At 45.1% G+C, this 23137-nt stretch overlaps 1 protein-coding gene across 9 annotated transcripts in view; it reads left to right on the top strand.

Annotated features, from left to right (window-relative positions):
* LOC126537915 (mediator of RNA polymerase II transcription subunit 25-like) overlaps nucleotides 1-23137 on the top strand; it is a 105657-nt gene that overhangs the window by 75221 nt on the left and 7299 nt on the right. For 6 of the 9 annotated variants that reach the window (XM_055074538.2, XM_055074537.2, XM_055074533.2 and 3 more), the window contains 4 exons: nucleotides 3141-3203; nucleotides 6124-6249; nucleotides 8103-8345; nucleotides 15843-15959. In XM_055074538.2, coding sequence (XP_054930513.2) covers nucleotides 3141-3203; nucleotides 6124-6249; nucleotides 8103-8345; nucleotides 15843-15959 — 549 coding nt within the window. Of the gene's footprint in view, nucleotides 1-3140; nucleotides 3204-6123; nucleotides 6250-8102; nucleotides 8346-15842; nucleotides 15969-23137 lie in introns of all 9 variants that reach the window. The other 3 variants (XM_055074539.2, XM_055074541.2, XM_055074535.2) reach the window with 2 other exon arrangements.

Below are 23137 nucleotides of genomic sequence, written 5' to 3'. Positions count from 1 at the left end.
CAATAGAAGATTGCCATTAGGCACAGTATGGGGCACTAATAAACTGAAGACCCCATCGGTATTTAAGGCAGCTTCGCTGTTTCTTCAACTTCAGGGGGAAAAAACACTTAATTCTAATTGACAGACATTCCATTCATAAAAAGTAGTTTCCGGACCTTCTTATACGAACTGAGTTATCAGAGAGGGAGGGCAGTATCTGATTTGGAGTTCCCTTTAATATGAGCAGAGCATACTATGCATCTCGATTCAGAGATACTTAAGTTACCGATAGCTAGCAAGATTTTTATAAAGTAACTTGATTAGCATCCTAAGGATGGGCAGCACTGTGATTTTTGCTTAAAATTTGGAAGCTTGAATGTTTGCGTTAAATATCCTGATATTTGATATTCGATTCAACATTCGGCTTTTCTTTCCTTGCTTCGATTCGACATTTGATTCGAAATCTACTGTTCGCTATTCAGACACTCCTACCTAAAGTGGATCTCCTGACTGACTGTAGGACCTGCAGAGGAAGCCTTTCCTTTTACATCCAGCAGTGCCGGGGAAGAACAGTTTATTTCCTTTGTTTCTTCTGGCGACCACTGTGGCATAAATTCTGACCTCACATATTACTAAGAATACTCGATTTTGCCACAATTGTTGGCACAGAGTTACTGTATATGCTCCCGCAGGGAGCAGAGTTGCTTAAGAGCTCCACCACCTTGCGTTCACAACAAATCAAGGTTGTGAGGGAAAGCCACACATCGTGGTCGACCCACGTGGTCAGTCGACTTTATCCAGGATAATTAAGGACCACTTTATTACGAACTTAACACGTCTGAGCTATGGTGGTTTTCTGATTCTGAATGAATAGAAATATCCCGTTGCATGTGCTTGAGGCATCCCCTAACACAGGATCCTTTGCTGCGCACGGAGCAGTAATGCCATCTTTTGAAAAACATTAAAATCTGCAATCTTGAGAGCAAGTACAAAATGTAAATATTATAGGTGTTTGAATAGTGCAATTTCCGAATGGAATCACATATGAATATTCGAGAAAAGTGAGCTCCAAATATCAAATTGAATATTGAATATTTTCTTACTTGTGAATAAAGTGAAACGTGAAGTTCACACAGAATCCATTTGATTAAAAGAAATTGTGCTTATATATACATTACTTGACGCTTAATGTAATACCATTTCCAACTCGACGTCCGGACAACTGAGGAGCTTGTAAATAAGAAACATTTTTTTCAGTTCCGGGCACCGTGACAGTTGCAGTAATGAAACAAGGGAACATCACATCACCAGGTTCACATACTGTGGTGTGTTCATTGAAGAAGAGAAATGCGATATAACAGCATCGCCTGCAAACAGGGTGGTACTGGCCAAATAAAAAATTTAGACAAATTCATATATAGTCTGTTTAGAAGCGTGCCATTCTTGTTGAATGACTGGAAATTGTTATTGGAGGAAAATGACTGGAAATTGTCTCTGCACAACAACCGCAGCTCTTTCGCAGCAGAGTAATTTGTAACAGTCCTCACTGTGGAGAGGAGGAAGGTAGTGACTGCTGCATGGTCGATTATCTCGACAGAGCACAACCTACATTGGACGGCAACTCACTCCACCTTTATTGGCTCGCTCTTTTATATGCATAAGTGTGCTCCTTACACTCACTGCCATACTTCGCTCTTCCTCGGGACTCCAATAAGTGCTGTTTTCCCTTATATTCGAAAGAAACTAATAGTATTTGACAAGTTCGAAGTAGTGGATTCTCTAATTGAATACGAATCGAATAGCAGATACTATTCAATACGTATTCGAAATTTCAAATATTCATACACTTCTATATAAAAAAAAAATCTTTGTCTTGCAATTTTTGTGCCAATGAAAGTAAAGCAAGATGGACTAAATTCAGAAGCAGTTACTTGGGCATTAGTCATCAAATAGGTAAGGTGCCAAACTGTGGTGGCACAGTGGTGTTGCCATTGCCGGCTATGTTTATCTGTGCCTTAATGACAGCTTCTCTGTGCTGCGAGGTTGTTTGAATCCACGTGACCGGACTCGACGAATGGAAGTGCGAGAAGCTTATAGAAAACAGACCCACAAATCTGCTCCATGTGGGAGTATATATGAGTATATATGGTAACTCTAGTGACAATGCTTGCAGTGCCATCTGTGAGCAGCTTTGAGCATTAGGCAGGGCCTGTCCCACAGTTCCACCAACTTGACTCCCAAGCCTGCATGTTCCTGCACTCGTTCATTATGTTCATAACATGCAAAAGAATGGCCAGTGCTCTTCATTGTGCACCTCGTTGTTGAGTTTCTTGTCATAAATGTTTACTAATGACATTTCAGACACTGCAAGTGTTCTCAAAGGCTCTGAAGTTTTGTGTGGACTGCGGAAACATAGAAGCCTTGCCGTAACTTTTTCAACCAAGTTATTGGTCCAAAGTAGATCTTGTTTATTGTAATTTAACTGTGCTGCTCCGAGTCTGTAATCACTGTTAGATCAGCAAACCAGACACACTTTCAGATTTGTCTGTCAAGTTACGGAATCATGCACCGCCAGTCTACACATTGCTCTGAAGGATTAGGCACACTGTTTTAGCTACCTGTCAGTGCCAGTGAAAGATCTCTCTTCAGGCATTCCATTTCTGAGTCTGTGGATCTGCACTATTCTTGTGTTATCTCCTGTTTGAGTTGGTAATAACATTTTAGAAGTCTTGTAAAGAACAAATTACCTATGTATGTGGGCGTGCCTGCATCCATGTGTGGCCACATGTTGTGGTGTGTACATGCTTCCGGACATGTGACCTTGACGCTCATATGGCAATGAATAGGAGGCCAGCTTGTAAGTGTTTCAGAAAAAATTAAATAACAATAAAATTAATTGTCATACAAGTACTATACATATTCACCTCAGTAGATTGACGAAGCAAAGAGCAGCTATTTTTGTCGAGAGCCAAGAACAAAAAAGGAAGACAAGAGTACAGGATTCCTTTTTCCACCTTTCTGGCTACAAATGTCATAAGTTTTTGTTGTTCTTTATTTGTTGCCTTCCTTTGTTGTTTCCTCTGCTTTGTGTTTTGCTGAATGCAAATGTGTTGGTTTCTGTTTCAGTCTTTCTTTTTTTTCTTACGTTCACTTTTTTTTAGGCAGCACCAGGGCAGCAGTACTCTGCTGCTATGTGGCCTGGCAACAACATTTTGGCAAAGACGGTACAGACCTTTTGTTTTGTTTGTTTGGTTGTTTGCTCTCGGTGTACTACTGTATGCCATTTTTCTTTTCTTCCTTCCTCACAAAATGGCTTGTCTTGGATCTTCTTTCTCTCCCTATATGTACTCACCTCATTTCTTTCTCGTTCTTTTTTTTTTCCTTTCTTTCTCTTTATGCCTTGTTCTCGTATTCACGTATGCACTTCTATGCTTTGCATTTATTGTACGTTCGGCTGGTTGCTACCACGCTCCATCCCAGATTGCAGCAATAAGTACTCCATCCATGATTGCCATAGCAATGGGTGACTGGAAGCCGAAACTTGTGAGCACCGCCTCTGTTCTAAAAGTGTGTGGCAGACGTACAAGGTGTATGAAAGAGAAAATTGTGATCCACCCAAGCGAGCACAAAGCTACAAGGCTTCGTGAAGCTACACAAAGCTATGGGGCTACAATATTTCCTTTCATAAACCTTTCTCCGCAATTGAGGATAGCTATACGGACTTGTTGGCAGGTCATCTTCTAATTTGTAAGAGTGCAGACAGAACGACATGGACGTAGAAGGCACATGGGACAACGCAGAACGTTGTGTGCCTGACGTGTCTTCTATGTCGTTGTTGTTGTGCCAGCACTACAACAAATTACAAGATTCCCCCACCTTGAGGGCTTCTGCCCGGGAAGTGCGGGGACACAGAGCTCCCACCAGAAAAGTTGCAACATCTACGTGGCCAAAACTGTAAGATCCAGGCTGAACTCCCAGCACAAAGGTGAGAGTGCCTCCAAGCATGCTGAGCTCATGCGTGGCGCTCTAAATGATGGCAGACTTGTGAAAGAACGCTACAAACACTGTGGAGGCAGTGAACAGGGCAAAGGTGTTCCAATCACTCGATTTCAACCAGCCAAATGTGAAGCACACCTCGAGAGCACTTGAAAGCAACCAGTCGAATGTAATATTAGTCCATGTTGCTTACAGGACCCCGACATGATTTCGCTGTGGTGAAATGGTAATTGATGGGGATGGAGTGTGGGACAGAGATTGTGGGTAAAGCATTATATGTAGTCTCTGTTTCTGTGAGTGATGTCAGTGTTATAGGGGAATAATGTAGATGATGGCTTCTGTGTGACAGCCTCTGCGGTGTTCTCAGTTACAGTTGCTTCAGTCGTATGGGATAATATGGGATAGCTGTAAAAGTGCTGTTTATCTCACCTTCATTAGATTGGGTTCACTTCTAAGCTGCGTTTGTGTTTTTTGGTGTTTCAGTCACTCCCAGCTTGAAATGCCCACGTTCTCTAACCTGTCAAGCATGACCATTAGAATCCTGACTTGTCGACAGTTGCACGCTGGTGCTGCGTGTAGAAGAATGGCAGCTTTAGTGTCCTGTGCTTGTTTCGCACTTGGCTGATGTGGCTTGAAAATGTCAACTTTCTTCAACTGCGTTGTGAACATGGCTGCATTCTGATCCTTTGGTATACAGAAAGGTCCGCCCTAAAAATCGAGTGTTCTTCTGTAAAACGCTTTAGTTTCTGCATGCCAGACTCTAACATTCCCAATCTGAAGTTGTTACAGCGAAAGCTCATTAATTTGACCCTCATTTATTTATTAAATTTAATATGTAAGATTCGCTGGTCCTGGCAAACATACCCATTATTCTGTGATATCAATTGTTTGTCATTTGAGAAGTTGTTGGCCATGCGTCTGGTAATTTGGTCTACCCCCCGGAGCATGGTAACAGCAGAATGCCACAATCGTGTGGCACAATCGTACCATTCCTATCCAACGTCTATGTCCTGATTAATCAAGAATGGAAGTTTGGGCTGGTTTGTGTGTTATGGCGATTTAAGATGTGAGAGGCATTACAAGCAATTAAGCTGTTCATGCAATCTTTCCCTCTCTCTGTCATCTAGTGGCAGGCTATTCAAACTGTCACACAGACCTGCTGAGGTTAAGGCACTTATGCGCACAGGCATCAGTGCATTATGGTCTGTATGTGTTGGCAATCAGTAGATCAGAGGTGACCTTTGATAACCGTTCACGAAGCTTTCAACATTGCCACTCTGCCTTCGTCCCCCAACACGACCACACGTTTAGCTCCCTACGTACAGAAATCATTGCAGTAGATGAGTGCGGCTGAGCAATGTCTCTAGCCATTCCTAGCATCCATGCTAAGCATCCATGTTTCTATTCAGAAAGCTGGCACTCCCTTCAGTCCTGTTGCTCTTTAATCTCGTATTATGTATCGAATGGTCTGCCACTTGCAACATGCAACTCTTCAGCCATAAAAAAATACCGAAGGAATCATTCTGTGCTTCATCTTTGCATTCGCTAAACTTGTCACACTCCGATTCACTATCTGGAGTGAGAGGTATGTCATGGAATAGCAGGTGCCTACCATGCAAGCATTACATGTAGTGAGCTCATCAGGATTATTTTAGATTTGCAGGTCACCTGGATGCGTATAGAGTGTAGTCTATAAAATTATGGGGGTTGTCGTATAAGAGCAGCGCTCTTTTGCTGGCTAGAGAGCTCTCCTGTCTTGTGAAGGCAGCTCGTTTGGTATGCCTCTGCGCTGATCACAGTCATAGCCGTGTTGAGAGTATTTAACGGTGGCAGCGTTGTCGCAAAAAGAGAGACTAATAGCATATGTTTTTTTGTTTGTTGACATCTGCAAGTTGAAGTCATGGACAAGTCCCTGAAGAGTCCGTCGTCACTTATTTGCTCATTTCATGCTTTCCATAACCAAAGCAGCTCCTCTAGCTGCATACTGTGCAGGCCGTCTTGTGACTGTGCATGTTAATGTCTTCATTGTAGATTTAGTGTCACCTGGCTCTGGCTGCGTAGCTGCTGGGCACAGTGCCATTTCATGTGTCTCTCCCACCTTTCTTGCGGAACGCACATTTTTCACCTGCCTCTCATCACCCACAATAGCCCGAGCCCTCCAGACAAGCACAAGGAATACTCCAGGCTGAGTTCACGCGTGGCATTGCACCTCACACCCAGCCTGCGACGAACAGCCATCATCTGCAGGAGGTTGTTCGATCACGAGGTCCTAAGGTTTGAGACTCTTTATGCAACAGTCACGTGTGTTGTGTCCCTTAGTCAGGCAGCAGCTGCACCCAGTGTGGTTATTAAGGCGTGTAGCACGTCCTCTCAGAGTAAGAGGCGACAAGACTTTATCTAAAGAGCGAAAAAAAAGTAGACGGGCTGAAATGCCCAGTAAACAGCCTCCTGTATGAAGAACCAGGATAGTCGCATCATCATTCACCGCTGAACAAACAATGCATTCCATTGGAAGCTTCTTCACGCAAAGCCACATATGTTGAGCCCTAGCGGGGATGTAGTGTGGGAAACATTAATGAGTTTTGTATTGCATGGCCTGGCAAATTTTGCGCAGCCTAGTGGGAAAGGTTTGACGCAAAGAGTAAAAAAAAAAAATTTTTTTTTTCTCCAAGAACAAGGAAAAGAATGGTTTCATATCACTGAGCTTGCCTAGAGTTTGCCAGCAGATAGCAAAGAAAGGTGGTAAAGAACGACAGTTATAGACAACCAATGTAGACAACCAATGACCAATCGCGACGCCGCTGTGGTCATTTGGTTATAGAAGATGGGTCACTGAACCATTCGCTAACCCACAAGGACAGCTCAATCGGCAGCTTATTTCATGTACTGAACATTCATGTTGGTACATGCGCATGCAGGCTGCTGTGGTCATTACTGCTGAATATTGTTGACAGCTAGCTCCGGGCACTGATTGAACGCTTAACCGGTGTGGCTGCGGTCTACCCGACCACACTGTGCCCTAAACCAAATGCTTGTTGACCTTTGGCTTGTCTCTTGTCACTCACACCATAACCATGGAATGCTTGAGCAAGACAAGGACGCCAACGCATGCCCTTGGCTTGCATGTCGTTGGCCATTGGTGAATGTTAATTCTCATTTCAAAAGAGCATTCTTTTTCAGTTTGGTGCCTTTATTTTTTGTTGCTCTTGTTTGCTCCACTATATGAATAAGGGGAAGTGGGCTTTATTTGCTGCTTATTTCTAGCTCTAATTGCAGTATGTGGCAGTCTTGAGAAATGCTAGCATCGTCACACTTAGCTACTCACTTGGCCTTTATTACCATTCATGATTGTACACTGTGAAACTTTGGCAGTTGCATATCCTCCAGGGAGAGTTTGGCGCCTACGCAATCTGACACCCTGGCATCTGCATGCACTATTTCTTGCAAGGATGAATTGTAGCCATGGTGTGTGGTATTATTGATTTTGTTTGCACGTGAGGCAACAGAAGTTGTGGAAATGCTTGATGTAAGCAACTGTCACGTTAAGTACATAAAATGCCGTAAGCTGTTGCATCATAGTAGACTTCTGGAACCAATAAAAGAAACTAGGGAAAGAGGCTGGGTAGGCAGGGTAACTTTCTATGTAAAAAACATGCACAACAGCATGTTTTCGAAGCAAGGAAAGAAAAAGTTAATCAACAAAAAATCACACCCATTATTGAGCTACCCCCCCTCCCTAAAGCAACACACAGTTGTGACCTTGAAGAGGTGCAGTAATGACATTGTTGTCGCTTAAACATTTGCACTTTGCTTGAGACTCTCTTCACGTGGTATGCACTGTTCCATCAGTATTTGAGCAGTACAGAGACCACACAAACATCCCATTTTGTAAGGCTGTATAACCAGCCATTTATGCAGAAAGGCCAGGCAATGGGCACACAGAGCAACTTTGTGCAACTATCATTTTTCTCCTTCGTGTGCCTCTAGTTTTACACTTGTCCGGGTGGCACTTCGGCTCTTCACGCAAACAATGACTGCAGCAAAACAAAACGTTCCCATCGTGGTCTTTTCAAGGTGTCCAAGCTGTCTCAGTGACCCATTCCCCACCCTCTATCCTGCCTTTGCAGTTAATGCCTCCCGAGCAGCAGGGGCCCCCGCAGCAGCAGGTTCCCCCCAATGCACAGCCTCCAACCATGGCCGGGGTGGGGGGGCCTCGAGGGGGGCCACTGGGTGCTCAGCCCCAGGGGGGTCCCCCGGGTCCACCCCAGGGCCCGCCACCTGGTCTCCCACCGGGGGCACAAGCGGCCGCAGTCTCGCAGCAGCAGGCCAACAGGCTCTCGCAGCTCGAGGCTGAGCGACAGCAGAACTTGGTCAGTCCCCTAAGGAGCCATCTTTTATTTCATTACAGTGCTTCACCCCGTACTGCCACTGTCTACACCATCTGTCAGAAAAATGGGGTGTAGCATGTTGAGCACAGAGGAATAGACAACACTGAGAACAGCAGTCACAGCAGGGCTATGCTTTCAGTCAGGTCTGGAAAGGCTCGCAATTTTAGGGTGCCATAATGACTATGCTCCATCACAGTAAATCCCTGCAGCACTGCGAAAAGGGCATAGTGTTCCAAGGCTTGGTATTCTGTGTTGCGCAGCGCGCAACATTGAGATAGAGTATAGGTGATAACATAGAACTAGTACCGAGATAGAGCATAGGTAATACAACATAGTTAAACTCAACAAAAAAAAAATGAATAGGTTTTGGTAATGGGAATTAAACCTTTAGTGCACACTGACTCACTGTCAATGTCTCAGCATTCTTGCGGGGTTTGTAATAGCACTACCACTGGCTACATGTGACACCGCTGTAACTTGAGGTCATGGAGTAAAGCTCCCTTTCGCATCCCACTAAAGTAGCTGCATGGAGTGCTTAAGTGGCCAGCTCAAGTCAGTCATATGCAATTGGCCGAGCTAGAAACCTTGCAACAAGGTAGAGGCCTGAACACGTTGAACCTTGCCACATTGTGGCTCCATATTGCAGGCCAACCACTGGGGATGCCAAAAACTTGGTCTCACCAATTTGTAAGGCTTGCATATTACGAGACCGCTGAGAAGGGCATGCACAAATTAATATGCAAGCTTTTGGACAACTAGAGGCAGCATACAAGAAAACTTGTAGCAGCCACTATTATCTAGCAGTTGCTGAAAGTTGTGGTTTGGAAAGCATTCATTCTGCAGCCCCTTAGTGCATATCAGTACAATTTAATTTGTTCCATCACTAGGAAATATCAATATACACCTTTCGTCATAGCGATTACCATATTGTTATTTCGAGCTCTGAAGCACGAGAAACGCTAATCCAGGAGGTAGAATCCTTAGTTCCTAAAAAAAAAAGTCTTTTGAGCCCACCTAAAATTTTATCTGCTCCCAGCACATGATGGCACCAGTCTCACTCGGAATTTTGTACTTGCAATAAGTCTCATGTGTCACTATCACAAGATGCGAGCTGCTCCAGAACTTTCTGAAAGATTCGGTGCTGTGCAATGTTACTGCAGTAGATACTAGTACAACATTCTGTGTGTGTGTGTGTGTGTGCGCTCGTGCGTGCGCGTGCGTGCGTGCGTGTGTGTGTGTGTGTGTGTGCACGCACGCATGTAAGGGCCACAGGTATTTTTTCATTTGGGGTGAAAAAACATTGGGAGTACGGCTTTTACACAAAGGCATGCTTCCCTCGGAAAGCATGCCTCTGTACATTTGTTGTCCTGAGTGAATTGCATCTCCTTGGATGCACCATCGTCATACACATTTTTCGTCAGCACCAACCTTTCATCCAGCCACTCTTTTTCATCTCCTTTGCCAATGCCAACCACTTTCAGCTTAAAGTGAGTGATGTAGCTCGTATATTTCCCCATTCAGAAGTGATGAAAGCGGCAAACTTGTGAACACGAGCGCAGGAGCAAACAGAGAGGATCGTTTCGAGATTGTGCATGATCGACAAACGAGATAAAACTAGTGATAAAACTAGAAGCGCGAACAGGTGGCCATGGCTCTAGCTATTCTTGATTATTTCTGCACATTTTTTGCGTGTCACCTGCCAAAAGTAATTAAAGAAGAAAGTTCTGGAATTCTCACACCACACAGTAGATGGCGCTGCAAACCTTCTGATATCATTTGTGCCGCTTATATGCGTGTAATTGTTAAATGTACATATCTTTTTTCTGATATTCTTTGCAAATTTAGAGGTGCAGCTGTTATGTATATGCGGCCATTACACACATGCAGGGGCGTAGCCAGGGGGGGGGCTTATGGGGCTTGAGCCCCCCCCGAAATTTTTTCGTGCTGTCATGCGCCGCCGACTAAAACAACTCTCGGCGCCGGAAATCATGCTCGATTTTGTCCAGAACGTCCTGAATTCACGCTCGAAAAGACATTTTAGCGCGAACATTGCGAAATCGGGCTGGATTTCGCAGAAACGCCGATGCATGGGGAGTCACATATCGTAACGCAAGGAGCCCCACCGAGCACAAAATTTCAAGGGCGTTTTGATGGCGAGCGGGCTCGTCTCGGCATCTCGTGGAGGCCGCGGAATCTACGGAGCACTTGGATTTCAATTCTGAAACTTTGTGGGTATAAAGTTCCAATAACATTTTGATGCGAAAGGTGCATTGACACTTCCAAAGTCGTGCTTTAGATGTTCGATTCCGGAACTTTGTGGGTTTAATGCTGTTGTAAACAATTGACGCCAAAGGTGCATCGACCTTTCTAAAGTCGTACGTCGGGATACAAGTTGACAAAGCACGCAGCGAGGTCCGATGAGACAAAGCGTTGTGGTGGTTCATTTGTGCCATCAGGTCACAGAAAAGAATATGAATTTTTTTTCACCTGCGCCAAAGCATCCATGTCAAGACATTAAAGCCACCATTGTAACTAAGTTCTTATTGATTTTTCTACCTAAACTTTTATTCGCGAGAATACATTAGGCCTCTTTCTCATCTTTTTTCTTTTTTTTTTCTTCTCCCAACCCGCGGGCTGCCGATCCAGCCAGAGCGCATGCGTTTTTCTCGTGCTGCATCGACAACCGCGCGGCGCACTTGGATGCGCGTTCGTTTTTCTCTTGACATAAAAATTGTAACAGCGCAAACACATGCAACCACAAAGTAGCAAAGACGAGACACAAGCGCTTGTGTCACGGCGCTTGTGTCTCGTCTTTGCTACTTAGTGGTTGCATGTGTTTGCGCTGTTACAATTTTTATGCCAAGTATGCACCAAGTCGCCCAAAAAGAAGTTTTAATGAAGTACGTTTTTCTCTGGCCGACTGCAATTTCACCTGGCAGAGTTTTGCACGCTTTCTGGCTAGCAGACGAGAAAAAGAAACAATGCATAGTCGCTCGCCGCCAGCACTGCGGGGACTCGACGGATTGCAACGCGTTCGCTTGTGTGCGCAAGGGAGAAAAGCGGGGAGGAAGCGCGCCGCCTTCTGCCGCACGCGATACATTTTTGGAGTGGAGGGAGGGGGGGGGGTGCTGTGATCTGTGAATCTGTGGTTGCGCAACCTGTTTATTTGCCTTGTTTGACGCATTATATTTAGTGACTTTTTCTTAGGTACGTAGATTTATTGGAGACTTATACGCATATTTAAACATCTTGTTGCGAGGTTTTTTGTATATGCGCAGTGAACTTTGTTTCCATTGCCAATTTTTGCCCTGTATCACGCTGTGTCTTCACATTTGTATATTCCATTGTATCTTCGAATTTCTAATGTACGAAGGCGAGTCAAATGAAAGTGAGACAAGCCGCCCCGCGCAATAATGGTTCGGTTCATTATTTTCGAGGCATGCGCGTAGCACATACGCATCTCGTTTACAAGTGACATGCAGAGGTGAGGTTAAATGTTCTTTAATGTTCTCATACACTGGGTTGAACAGGGTTACGTGACATAATGAACACTCCAAAAGTTGAACAGCTTGGTGTCGTGAGGTTTTTGACAAATGAAGATGTTTCCCAAAAAGAAATTATTCGCCATATGGCTGCCGTATGCGTTGAACATTGCGTTTCATTGGCCACTGTGAAGCATTGTAGCAAACTGTTCAAAGAAGGACATGAAAGTTACAAAGACTATCCATGGCCGGGCCAAAGCCACCGTGCAATCATCCCCAACACAATTGAAAAGGCCGTGGTTGCTCAGTGGCTATGGTGTTGGGCTGCTGAGCACGGAGGTCGCGGGATCGTATCCCGGTCACGGCGGCTGCATTTCGGTGGAGGCGAAATGCGAAAACACCCGTGTACTTAGAGTTAAGTGCACGTCAAAGAACCCCAGATGAGGGTGACGACATTTTCTCTGCATTTGTGACCGGGGATGACTCATGGTGCCGCTACTACTAGCCTGAAGCACTACGGCAAAGCTTACAGTGGAAGCATTTGAATTCACCCCTCCCAAGGAAAACAAAGGCCGTCATTTCTGCCGGAAAAGTGTTGACTTCTTTTTAGATCGTTAGGGGCCATTATTGATCGAATTTTCTAAACCTGGAGAGACTCTAAATCATTTCAGATATTGTGAAAGGTCGGATCGGCTGCGTGTCGCAATCAAGAACAAACGACGTGGAAAATTGAGCATTGGAAACATCTTGCTTCACAACATTGCCCGTTCCTACGTCGCTGATGTGGTTAATACGAAACTGGTAAAGTTCAAGTGGGAAACGTTGCAACATTCCTCATGCAGCCCAGACCTGTTGCCTTGCGTCTTCCACATTTGGTAAAATTTGGAAAAACTGCTCAAGGGAACCAGATTCGTGTCGGAAGATGAGGTGTAGTCATTTACAGATTTTTGAGGCAGCAATCCAAGGAGTTTTATGAGACGGGAATTACGCGACTCGTTAGTAGGACAAGTGTCTAAATACTCATGGTGACTACTTTTAAATAAAGTACCCCGTTTATCATATATTCGCATTGGCTCACTTTCATTTGACTCGCCCTCGTATATTTTGCAGAACTCCTGCTTTTTTACATGTGCTCGCAATACACGAGCGGTGACAGCTGCTCCTGCGCAATACATTTTAACAAAGGACAGCGTCATTGAGATTTTCCCCTGGTCGTTGCATATGTACGAAAATGTAAACAAGGTTGTTGAATGAATGACAGGTATATATATATATATATATATATATATATATATATATATATATATATATATATATATATATATATATATATATATATATATAGGTCCCTCGACTAATTCGATAAGGAGGAGGCCGAGCTGCAAAGTGAGCCCCCCACGAACAAAATTTCTGGCTACGCCACTGCACACATGTACAGTTGAACCTCGCAATAACGAAATCGGCGGGGAACGCAAAAAGAAATGTGCTTTTGTGAGAATTTCGTTATTGCGAAATGACACAGCACAGATAGGTAATGTGTCACAGAACGAAATTTTACTGTAAAAATTCTGATAGCCTACATTTTCAAGCTTGCTCGAGGATATAAAACCACATTGCCAACAGTACAAAGCGCGATGCATGCATCGATCAGCAGTGGCAGCACTGCCACGGAGCAGTATTCTCGTTCTATTGCTTTCCGAGGTCCGATCACTTTTCCAAGATTTTGCGTAACCCAGCGTCGGACGCCGAGCAACAGCACTCCATGCGTGCAGCAGCATATCTGCAGTGCACGCTGTCGCCTGTAGGCACCGATTCATGCGGTGCCAAGCGCGAAAGGGGTCTTATCTTGTATACCCGAAGGCTGTCAATACAGATTGCAGCTTCTTCACGCAAATCTACGTCCGGCGCTGGATCCGCACACGGTGCCTATCGGGTAGCACCAAACCCAGCGTTCTTGAAACAAGAAATGTGTATTCCCGGACAGTCGATCAATCACAGCCCTCGGGAAGATGGCAGTCGTAGCACTCCATGCTGCGGCTGCCATCTCAAGCGACATAAACAATTCCACGTCGGTGGGACGGAGATTTCCTTGTTCTTGCTGCATTTTTCTCGTGGAGGTGCACATTACGAACTGCACGAGGTGTGCAAAAACCGTCGTCACATGTCAGTAGCAACATGCTGTCACTTCAAATAGGTGATCAACAAACAAGATAGGGGCCATGACATGTTTCCAGCGCGATCGCTTCCGGTGCTTGGTTGTTTTTGTAAACAAAAAATGCGACGCATACACAAGTGTGATGTGGTGTTATTTTAGGCAATTTTAGTGCAAGGCCATCGCATTTGTGCACATTTTGAAGCCTGCTAGCCTTGTGCAAGCATGTAATATGTGGGGTTACATTCAGCAAACTTGGTTGATGCGGGATTGTAGTTGTCAAGAGATTGGAAACGCATTGAATCCTCTGGCCGTTCATTGGTGATACGAAAATATTTTGTTGTCGCGAGAATTTCGTAGTCATGGAATTTTTTTATCGCGAGTTTCGACTGTACAGTAAAACCTCGTTAAACCGTACCCGCTTAAACAGTAGTTTTGTTTTAAAAGTAGTAAAGTCAAATCCCCGACTCAGTGGCCATTGAACATAATGTGTTTTGTATCCACATAAACCGTACCAGCTTATTGCGTACGCATCGGTTAAAACGTAGCGTTTCCACTTTTCATCGTGCAAACACGGCGGTGTGGCAAAACAACAAAATTGGGTGGCCCGGCAGAATGACAAGCCTCAGAGATCGGAACAACAGCCTCCAAGTGCCCTGTGCATTTGCGTGTGAAGCCACATCAACATCATTTCGGCATTGTGCCAGAGAGCGTTTTGGCGTTGTGCAAGCGAGGACTCGCATCATGCTGAAGCTCAGATAAAAAAAGACATCAGGTGCTCAGCATAGAAGAAAAATTATACATCGTCCGTGCTATCGAACGTGACACGAAGAAGTCGGCGCTGGCACGCGACAAGTATCTGCTGGACTATGGTGTGTGGCATTTGGAATGTGAAGAAGTTGCTTGGCAGCACTGCTGCAACCGCGAAGGGATGTCGGCTACGAGGCTCGACTTTTTGCCATCGTTGCCTCTGTTGTTGTTGAAGTGTTGACTAGCGGCAGTGATGAGGACAACACGGAAAGTGACAGCACAGGTGATTCAGGCCCGACAGTGGTAGAAGCTGCCGGTTACGTCAGCCTCATGAACGCAATCGTCATGACAAGAACAGCAGCCGGCAATGAAAAAGGCCCCCCAGGACTTCTGCAGCACTACCGCGCGCGTGCGTGCATGGAGAATATGTAACGGCAACGTTTTCACGTTGCCGTTACGTCGTGTCATCGTGCTAGGCCGCCGCGGCATCAAACGAAAATAACACTTTTGTCCCGCAAAGTGAATAAATACTGCACGTTCTTTTCCCCTTTCATTTCACTCTCTCTGAGTTCCGTGTTCCGTTTTCAACAGGTAATTGGGCGATCTCATGCTATTTCAGTTAAACAGTACTACCGTTTAGTACATACTTTTTCCGAATTTCGGCCAACTACAATTTAACGAGGTTTCACTGTATATACTATTCACATCTGGCCATGGTCTCGTAGGGGCTCCAACTTGGCTATTGTAGATATAGTTGCCCATGGACCTCGGTGGTCAGCCACATGGAGCACAAGGCATGTGAAAACCAGAATTTTTCTTGAGCATAGTCAAACTTGTGGGTGACCAAGCTGGAAAGAAAGTGCCTACAATTGAAAACTGTTGTTCGCATCTGAAAAGCATCTGCCAAATGCATTACCTGACTTTGCAACCACTTAGGAGAGTTCTGTCCAGTGTCACAGCACATGAGACTTTGTGACAGGACTGTGCGGCACTGAAAGTGTGGTTGTCTACTTGAGAATTGCAGTTTTTTCTTAAGTGTTGTGTGTTGTCTGTGCCGTTAAACCAAAGCTCATCCTTGTGTGTGCGTCTGTGCAGCTGAAGATACAGCAGCTGCAGCAGACCCTGGAGGCAGCACAGGCCAAGGAGCTCCAGTACAAGGCAGCCCAAGAGCAGCAAAGCATGCTGGAACGCCAGCGTGTCGTCACCCATCAGGTACAGCAGGTTTTAGCTCGCATGCCTTTGTGTGTGTGTGTGTGTGTGTGTGTGTGTGTGTGTGTGTGTGTGTGTGTGTGTGTGTGCGTGCGTGCGTGTGTGTGTGTGTGTGTGTGTGTGTGTGTGTGTGTGTGTGTGTGTGTGTGTGTGTGTGTGTCTTTGCATGCATGATTGACCTTGTTCTTTTTTCTGCTCAGAACTGTACAAACATCATTGCAGGTCGCATATGAGGGGACATTGTCATCCACCTGAAGATTGCACAGAAGTTACTGAAGAAAGATAGAAATCTCTGCAGTCTATAAGGAATTCATCTTGGTTAAGGGCCTAACCGGATGCCACTACCTTTCTGGGGCAGTCACTCTACTACAGTTGCTAACCGATAATTCGGACTTGGCAGGGACTGCGAAAACGTGCAAATAATCAAGAGTTCGAAATGCCGGATTGGCTCAAAAATAGTGACTTCATTCCACAAGTGGCCAAACAAGGTGTGCCTTATTCTCGAATCGTCACTTTCGGGGATAACTTCGATTTCGCATGACTGTAGGCAAGCCACATCAGTGTCTAGGTGCAATGGCATTCTTGGTATATTGGCAAACATGTTATTTTTTGTGTGGCTATGACAAGACGCAATGCATCGGCGTTTGCAAACAATGGCATTCTTAACACAGTGCCAAGCAGATATGTTATCAAAGTGCAGAAACGCAGCCTCCTGTCGACACAGTTGGTGCTGGTCACGCGAAATATCGTGCAAATGAGTGCATTTTTCGAAAGTGACCGTCCAAGAATATGGCACACATTTGTCAATGCGTGTTGCTACACGCATATATGCTTGCGCTTGGCCTAGTCATTCTGTGGCCCCCATTTTCTAGCAATGCCTTTTATGCTATTCCTTTCCATGCTTATCGTACTCCATCAGTGCGACGCTTCGCTTGCGTTATCAATGGGATCAGTCAGCCACGAACGGTGGATGATAAGAGTGGCATAGGATCAAGTGGAAAGCATCGCCACAAAATCGCAGCCCGGATCTCAACCATTGTCACACTGTTTTTACAGATAGCTGAAAGTTCAGTTATTGCATACACCGAATTATCATTGGCGACTAATAGACCCAGATACGCTTCACTAGTTTTTGTTTTGCAGAGTGCCGATCACATGGCCAACAACCATGCCAGCAACGTCTCAAAACAAAAATATGACTATTTCTACTTTACTCGGAAGCCATATTACCGTATTTACTCGAATCTAATGCACTTTTTTTCTGGTAAAACAGGTCCAAAATCTTTATGTGCGTTAGAATCGAGTGCGACCCTAAATCTGTGTTACCATGTAGCCATCAGCATTTCAAAATAGCCGCCTCATATGCGCTTCAGGCCTAGCCAACATTACTAGACTAGCTTCAGTTTTAAAACTCGGCGCCGTTGCGCAGAACCGCCACCTGCCCGTGCCTTCGTGGCGCTGCAGTCGCGCCCGGCTTCACTTCCTGACTAGCCAGCTACGTGGGCGGGCCGGACTAAGCACGCGGTGCAGCGTTGGTGTATTCTGTGGTTCGTTGTTGACATCAAATTTCAGCAAGCATGTCATCCGTGGAACTGTAGCCTTCGCCGAGTTTCTTAAGAATATCAGCAGACGATGCCGACGTGCTGCGTACCTGGCTGCATAGGCCGCTATCGGAACGACGTCGACAGTTTGGCGCACCACTTTTTCTGTGCTCCCAGCAATGAGACGCTTCGCTCTGCGTGAAACAGAGCGATTCCTCGTGTTGACCGGGAACTCTCTGCAAAATCAACGGCACGCGCTCATGCCACTGCTGCCGCGTTCGTCGTCGCCTTCCACAGCTGGCTGCGTGGCCGTTCATCTTTCCAGCGTAGAATTTCACTTCACTTCTGTCGTCGTAATGGGGAGGCCACGTTTACGGGGGTATGAGCCATTGCTTAAGGGAGTATGAGCCACTCATGGTCTTACGTAACAGAAAGATATAATTTTGAAGAAATTTAATTTCGAAGAATCACAAGCGGCAAATTGCAGGAGAAGGCTGCTAACCACGCCGTCGAGCAAACTCGAGACATCGAACGCAAGCGACAACTGCGGACTGCGGGCGTACCGTCAGTGACGTCGTTCTCTCCGTCGCAGCCGATTGTGTGTGTAACCTCGTAACTGAGAAATACTTTAATGAACCCTCGGGATTAACCCAGTGATAAACACAGGGGCCGCACGTTTCAGCTTCGCTCATTAACCATCTTCACGGAATGAAAAATCCGACTTCTTTCTTCCCTTTTTTTTTCTTTTTTTTTTTTCGTGTGTGTACAAAGACCGATCTCATCTTTCGTTTTGTGGCACTTCATTGGTGTGGTGAGAAGCTTCTGTGGGGATGAAGATCATCCTACAATCATGCACTTTGGCCAGATATTCAGGCTCGTGAGCCTAAACTGCGCGAAACGTTAAGACAGGAAGAAACACACGACATTTAGAAACGCAGCTTCTGTGCTTCGCTGTATGCGTTTCTTCCTTTCATGCAGTTTACCCTTCTTTCAGTATTAACAAACTGGCACGATAAATCTTATTGCTGTAGGTGGATACCGCTTTCTCGTGGTATCACTAATTCGGACAAGAGAGAACGCCAGCGAGCGTGAAACACGCGCAAACTGCCCGTCCGCATGAGCTCAAGGCTTAGGTTAGTCCACTGTCCATCTTCCTATTTTCAGCATTTGCTGTATCAGCATAGAAGTGCCGACTGCGAAGACCTAATAAGTTCATCAGGATGCTGTAATTAAAAGGAAAGTGATGACGTGTGCAGAGATGGACGGAAATCAGGCCACATCACGGGCGTTCGGTGTTCCCAAAACTTACGTGCAGGACTAGCTCAAACAGACTAGGCGTTATACTCCGGCGGCGGCAGCGTATGGCGCGGCCATGCCTGTCTTGAAAGCGGTCTGTGATGGAGACAGAGTCTACGCATCTAGGCGCACCGCACTGTGTTCTCATCGCTTAGTTCACGTTGAAGCGAGAGGCTGCACAAAGGTCAATTTGCTCGCTCCTGCTACTGCACTTTCTCACTCCTGCTTTCTGATAAAAGGTTTCCGTGATAATTGAGTGAGACATGTTTGTGTTTGCTTGTGCACGCGTGACACTGTGCCTGTTAATTTATTTAGTAAGCGAAGGTTTAGAAGTTCATACGGCCGATAAAACTACTGTCCGTACTTTTTGTGTAGATGTCTACTACTTTGCTATTGCAATCGATGCTTCGCCTTTCGGGCGAAACTGTCACTTTTTTTTATTTATTGCAACTTTTGTGCATTGGGAGTAAATCTTTGTTTTTGCAAATAAAAGAAAGTTGTATTTCTGTAAAAAAGGAGGTGCGCGGTACTTTAAAAGACTTTTCTTTCTTTAGGTCACGGCAAACGGGTGTGTGTTACAATTGAGGGCTTTTTTTCTTTTCCTTTTTGTTACGGAAAACGGGTGCATGTTACAATCGAGGGCGCATTAGAATCAAGTAAATAGAGTAGCACACGGTCGTGCAGTCGGAGTTTGAATTACTGCATGACGCACTGCTGTGGCGGTGCCATGGGGCTGTCCAAATAACTGGTCGTTGACTGTATTGATCTAACCAAAAGGCTAGCAGACTGCAGTGTAAAGGCAAGTTGATGCAATCCAACCCCCTTATAACAATCCCAGATTTAACCATCTATTGGTTATCATGACCACATTTCAGTGCATTTACGATTTTCCGACCCTGCCTATTGAAATTGCTTCCAGATATAACGAGCATTTTCAAAAAAATCGCCGTACTGTTACAACAAACACTTTGAACCCGGTCGCAGTAAAGAGTGTGCACGTGAAGTATCAAGGCATGGAAATGCGACCAAATTGGCAGCACGGTAGCGTGCACCCCAGTTAAGTCCAATCGCAACAATGATATGGCCTTCGAGATGAGCGACCACCACGTGCAGATTTCGGAAGCCACGAAGAAGGTCGCCCACTTACAAGGCACGCCTCCAGGGAAGAGCGTACAGCACATAGTTTCCCTACAATAACTGCAGTAAACTCTGTGGCACAGCATAAACAGCATAATGCGAAGTGTGGAGCTGACGGTTACACCAGCGTGATACTGGATGCCACAACGGCAGCACTCTCGTCCTTGCACAGTTGCCTGTGCAGTGCAACGTGCATTGCGCCTATTTCAATTATTTGGAAGGACCATCTATGTCCCTCCGCAATGCGAACAACGGCCGCTCAGACTTCGCCTTCCTTAGTGTCGATATTCTTATGGCCCAAGTCGGTGAGAACGCTGCACCACGCGCCGTCGCCACTCGAAGTTGCAGAGGTTTGGCGGTTACTACGCCATTTTCAGGAAATCGCGTTCGGCACCGCTTCATTTACATGTCGCCAATTGCTGATAGCGGTTCACAGTGACGTTCTACCTTTCAAACATTGATTTTTTCTTTTTTTTTTCACTCGAGGCAACATAGACAACTTAACTTTACAGCTCGTGTGGCTGATGCGCAGTACTAACGCTGAGACCGTGATGTCCGAGACCTTCGCAGTATGGCAGCATGCCGCAGTAGCTCCCGAAGTTTACGCTTCCCGCCAACCAGAATGCTTTGCTCTCATGTACATAATATAGTCATGTCCCACTGGTAGTAATATATATGTCACAATCCCTCTAATACAAGATGGCAGCTTCGATCGCAGTTTCGAAATGACAGGTGATCGGAACCAGGCCCCACTTTGTGGTAGCTGTACGATGCCGTATTTTGTTCTTTAAATGGACGTTACTAATAAAAATTTGCTGCTAATGGCGGGATCGCACCGAGAACAAAAGTGACACTGAATATCTGGTTTCCGGACCACTATGCTACCTAATTGTAACTGCCAGTGCCAGCTTCAGTGCTGCTAATTTTTTAGCATTCTTAAGAACGAGTCAGTATATAACAAAGTACTGATATAGCAGCCAGATTTTGTGGTACTATCAAGTTTGGAAGTTTATTTCATCATTAATTCAAGCATACATATCTTATCCAGTGGTTCAGTGGGAAGGGGTGGCGAAAAGGCTAACGAATGCCGTACAATGTGCCAATCCCTGCCCAGGCCACGATATTGCACAACACTCAGCATGTCTCTCTATGTAATACATAAATGCTGGGAAAAATAGAACAAAATGATGTTGCTGAACACTCAGCCTGGTGCTCTAATATAAAAAAAGAAAAGCAAAAAAATGAAATTACCGTGGCTTTAACAAGTGAACTAGAACATACTGATATGAAGAGCTTATCCAAAACAAGTTTCTACAGCTGAATTTTAGTGCCCAATACATTTCCAAAAAAGAAGTGCACAAGGTAAGCAAGTCTTACCCAGAAGAGAAAAAACTAACTTGTCATGTTTGAAGCGTGAGCAGATAAGTGTGTATCCTTTTTTTTTTTTTTTTGAAAATTGCTACTGACAGGCTTTTATTCACCATGCTCATGACCCTCCTGTTAGAGATTATAAACAAAGGAATAAGGCGGGTTAGCTTTAGCCTGCCGTAGTTGGTTTGTTTGTTATAAATGGTTTTGACTGTAGGCAACTCAAAGTGCAGCAATGTTAAATTGGCAGATAAGTTCACTTTTATGCAGATAAGTTTCAATATTAGCACGACTGCAACTATAGCCAATAAACACAAACGTTGCCAGTGGTCACAATTATATGGTTGTTAAATCTGGGTTTTCACGAAGTTACTTTGCAGAAGGTTAGGCTCCAAATTTTTTAGATTTTGATTGTGTTGCATGCTGATGTACATTCCCTTCAGCATCATAATGCTGCACCCATCTTTCGTCTCCAGTCACATTACTGAAAGCAAAGTAATCTTATCAGCAATAATGTTCCAGTCCCCAGTCATGGTGATCTCTCTTTGCAGTCTTTCTTTTAACCCTTTGAGTGCTGTGGACATGCCTTGCTCAGTTAGAATTGTTTTCATATTAACACCGCGGACAAGTCTTGCTCCTCCACGTGTTTAGGTGCTTTTTCCAAGTGCCAGTAACGGACGGGTCTGGTCCAATCCATTTTGACCTCCTAGCGAGTTCCCTCTTTGGCCTCGCTAGGGGGCCTACTGACTCCATTCGTCTAGGTTCGTTCAGTAGGAATTTTCAAAATGGCAGCCGCCAGTTTCGTGTTGACGGGCCTGTTGCAATAGTGTGGCTTTTATTTGATTCAGTCATCTCATCAAGCTCCGAAGGCGACTTGCTTCAACTGAAAGCATTGACAGGGATGGCAATGTTTTCTGTGCTATAAACACATCCAGTGACTCGTATCTCACCAACTACAATGAGGTTAGATGGACGGAACGTTATGCTAGCGACTAAATTTGTGTAGGTTCAGACACAAGTCGATAATTTACTATCCCCACGTCATATATATTTAGAATCTGCAAAAATTTTGCTGCCTAGGTGTGCAATAAAAGAAATATAGTTTTTGGATCGCATTTCTTTCTTTTTTGCCAGCACTTAGAGGGCCCCTGAAATGGTATGGACAAATTTTGTAGACGCGTAGGGTACAGCTTAAGTAGAACATTCGCACCACAATTTAAGTGAAGCGTTACGTATTAATGGAGCTACAAGCGATTACAAGTTACCCTCCTCCCTAGCCATGCTTTTCCTCAACTCGTTCGCCAAGCGATCGAGGTTAAGCTCCGCCTTCACTGGTTCTGCGTCACGATGCGACGTCACATTGTCCACTTCCGGTTGTTTTGGAGCCTGCCCGCGCGAAACCTCTCTGCTAGCCGCTTGGCCGTCGACCCCAAGCAAGAGTTATCGAAGCAGCGTGCGTTGCGAGCATTCTGTCGCAGCGCCGAATGTGTCTCATATTCCGGTAACCACATACTAGCTAAACGTTTCGACGGAACGGTGGAGGCATAAACTCAAGCTGATGAAGGAACTTTAGTGTAGACGTACGTGAACTGCCTCCACGGTCCAGCCACCCGTTGGCGCAGAGCTTAACCAGCCAAAGAAAGAGCTAATATTGCTCTAACCAAGTGTAAAACATTTACAAAAACAACGTGTTAACGATTACACTCCTGCGAAAAATTTACACCAGCACCAAAGAAAATACATTTTGTTACTGCTACTGTGTGTGGTTGAGCTCTATGCCACCAGGTGGCTGCATCATGCAGACCATTCACATTTGCGCTTCTGTTCATCCCATGAAAC

Source organism: Dermacentor andersoni, chromosome 4, assembly GCF_023375885.2.
Source record: "Dermacentor andersoni chromosome 4, qqDerAnde1_hic_scaffold, whole genome shotgun sequence".
NCBI lineage: Eukaryota > Metazoa > Arthropoda > Arachnida > Ixodida > Ixodidae > Dermacentor > Dermacentor andersoni.
This window is presented reverse-complemented; position numbering and strand designations above follow the sequence as displayed.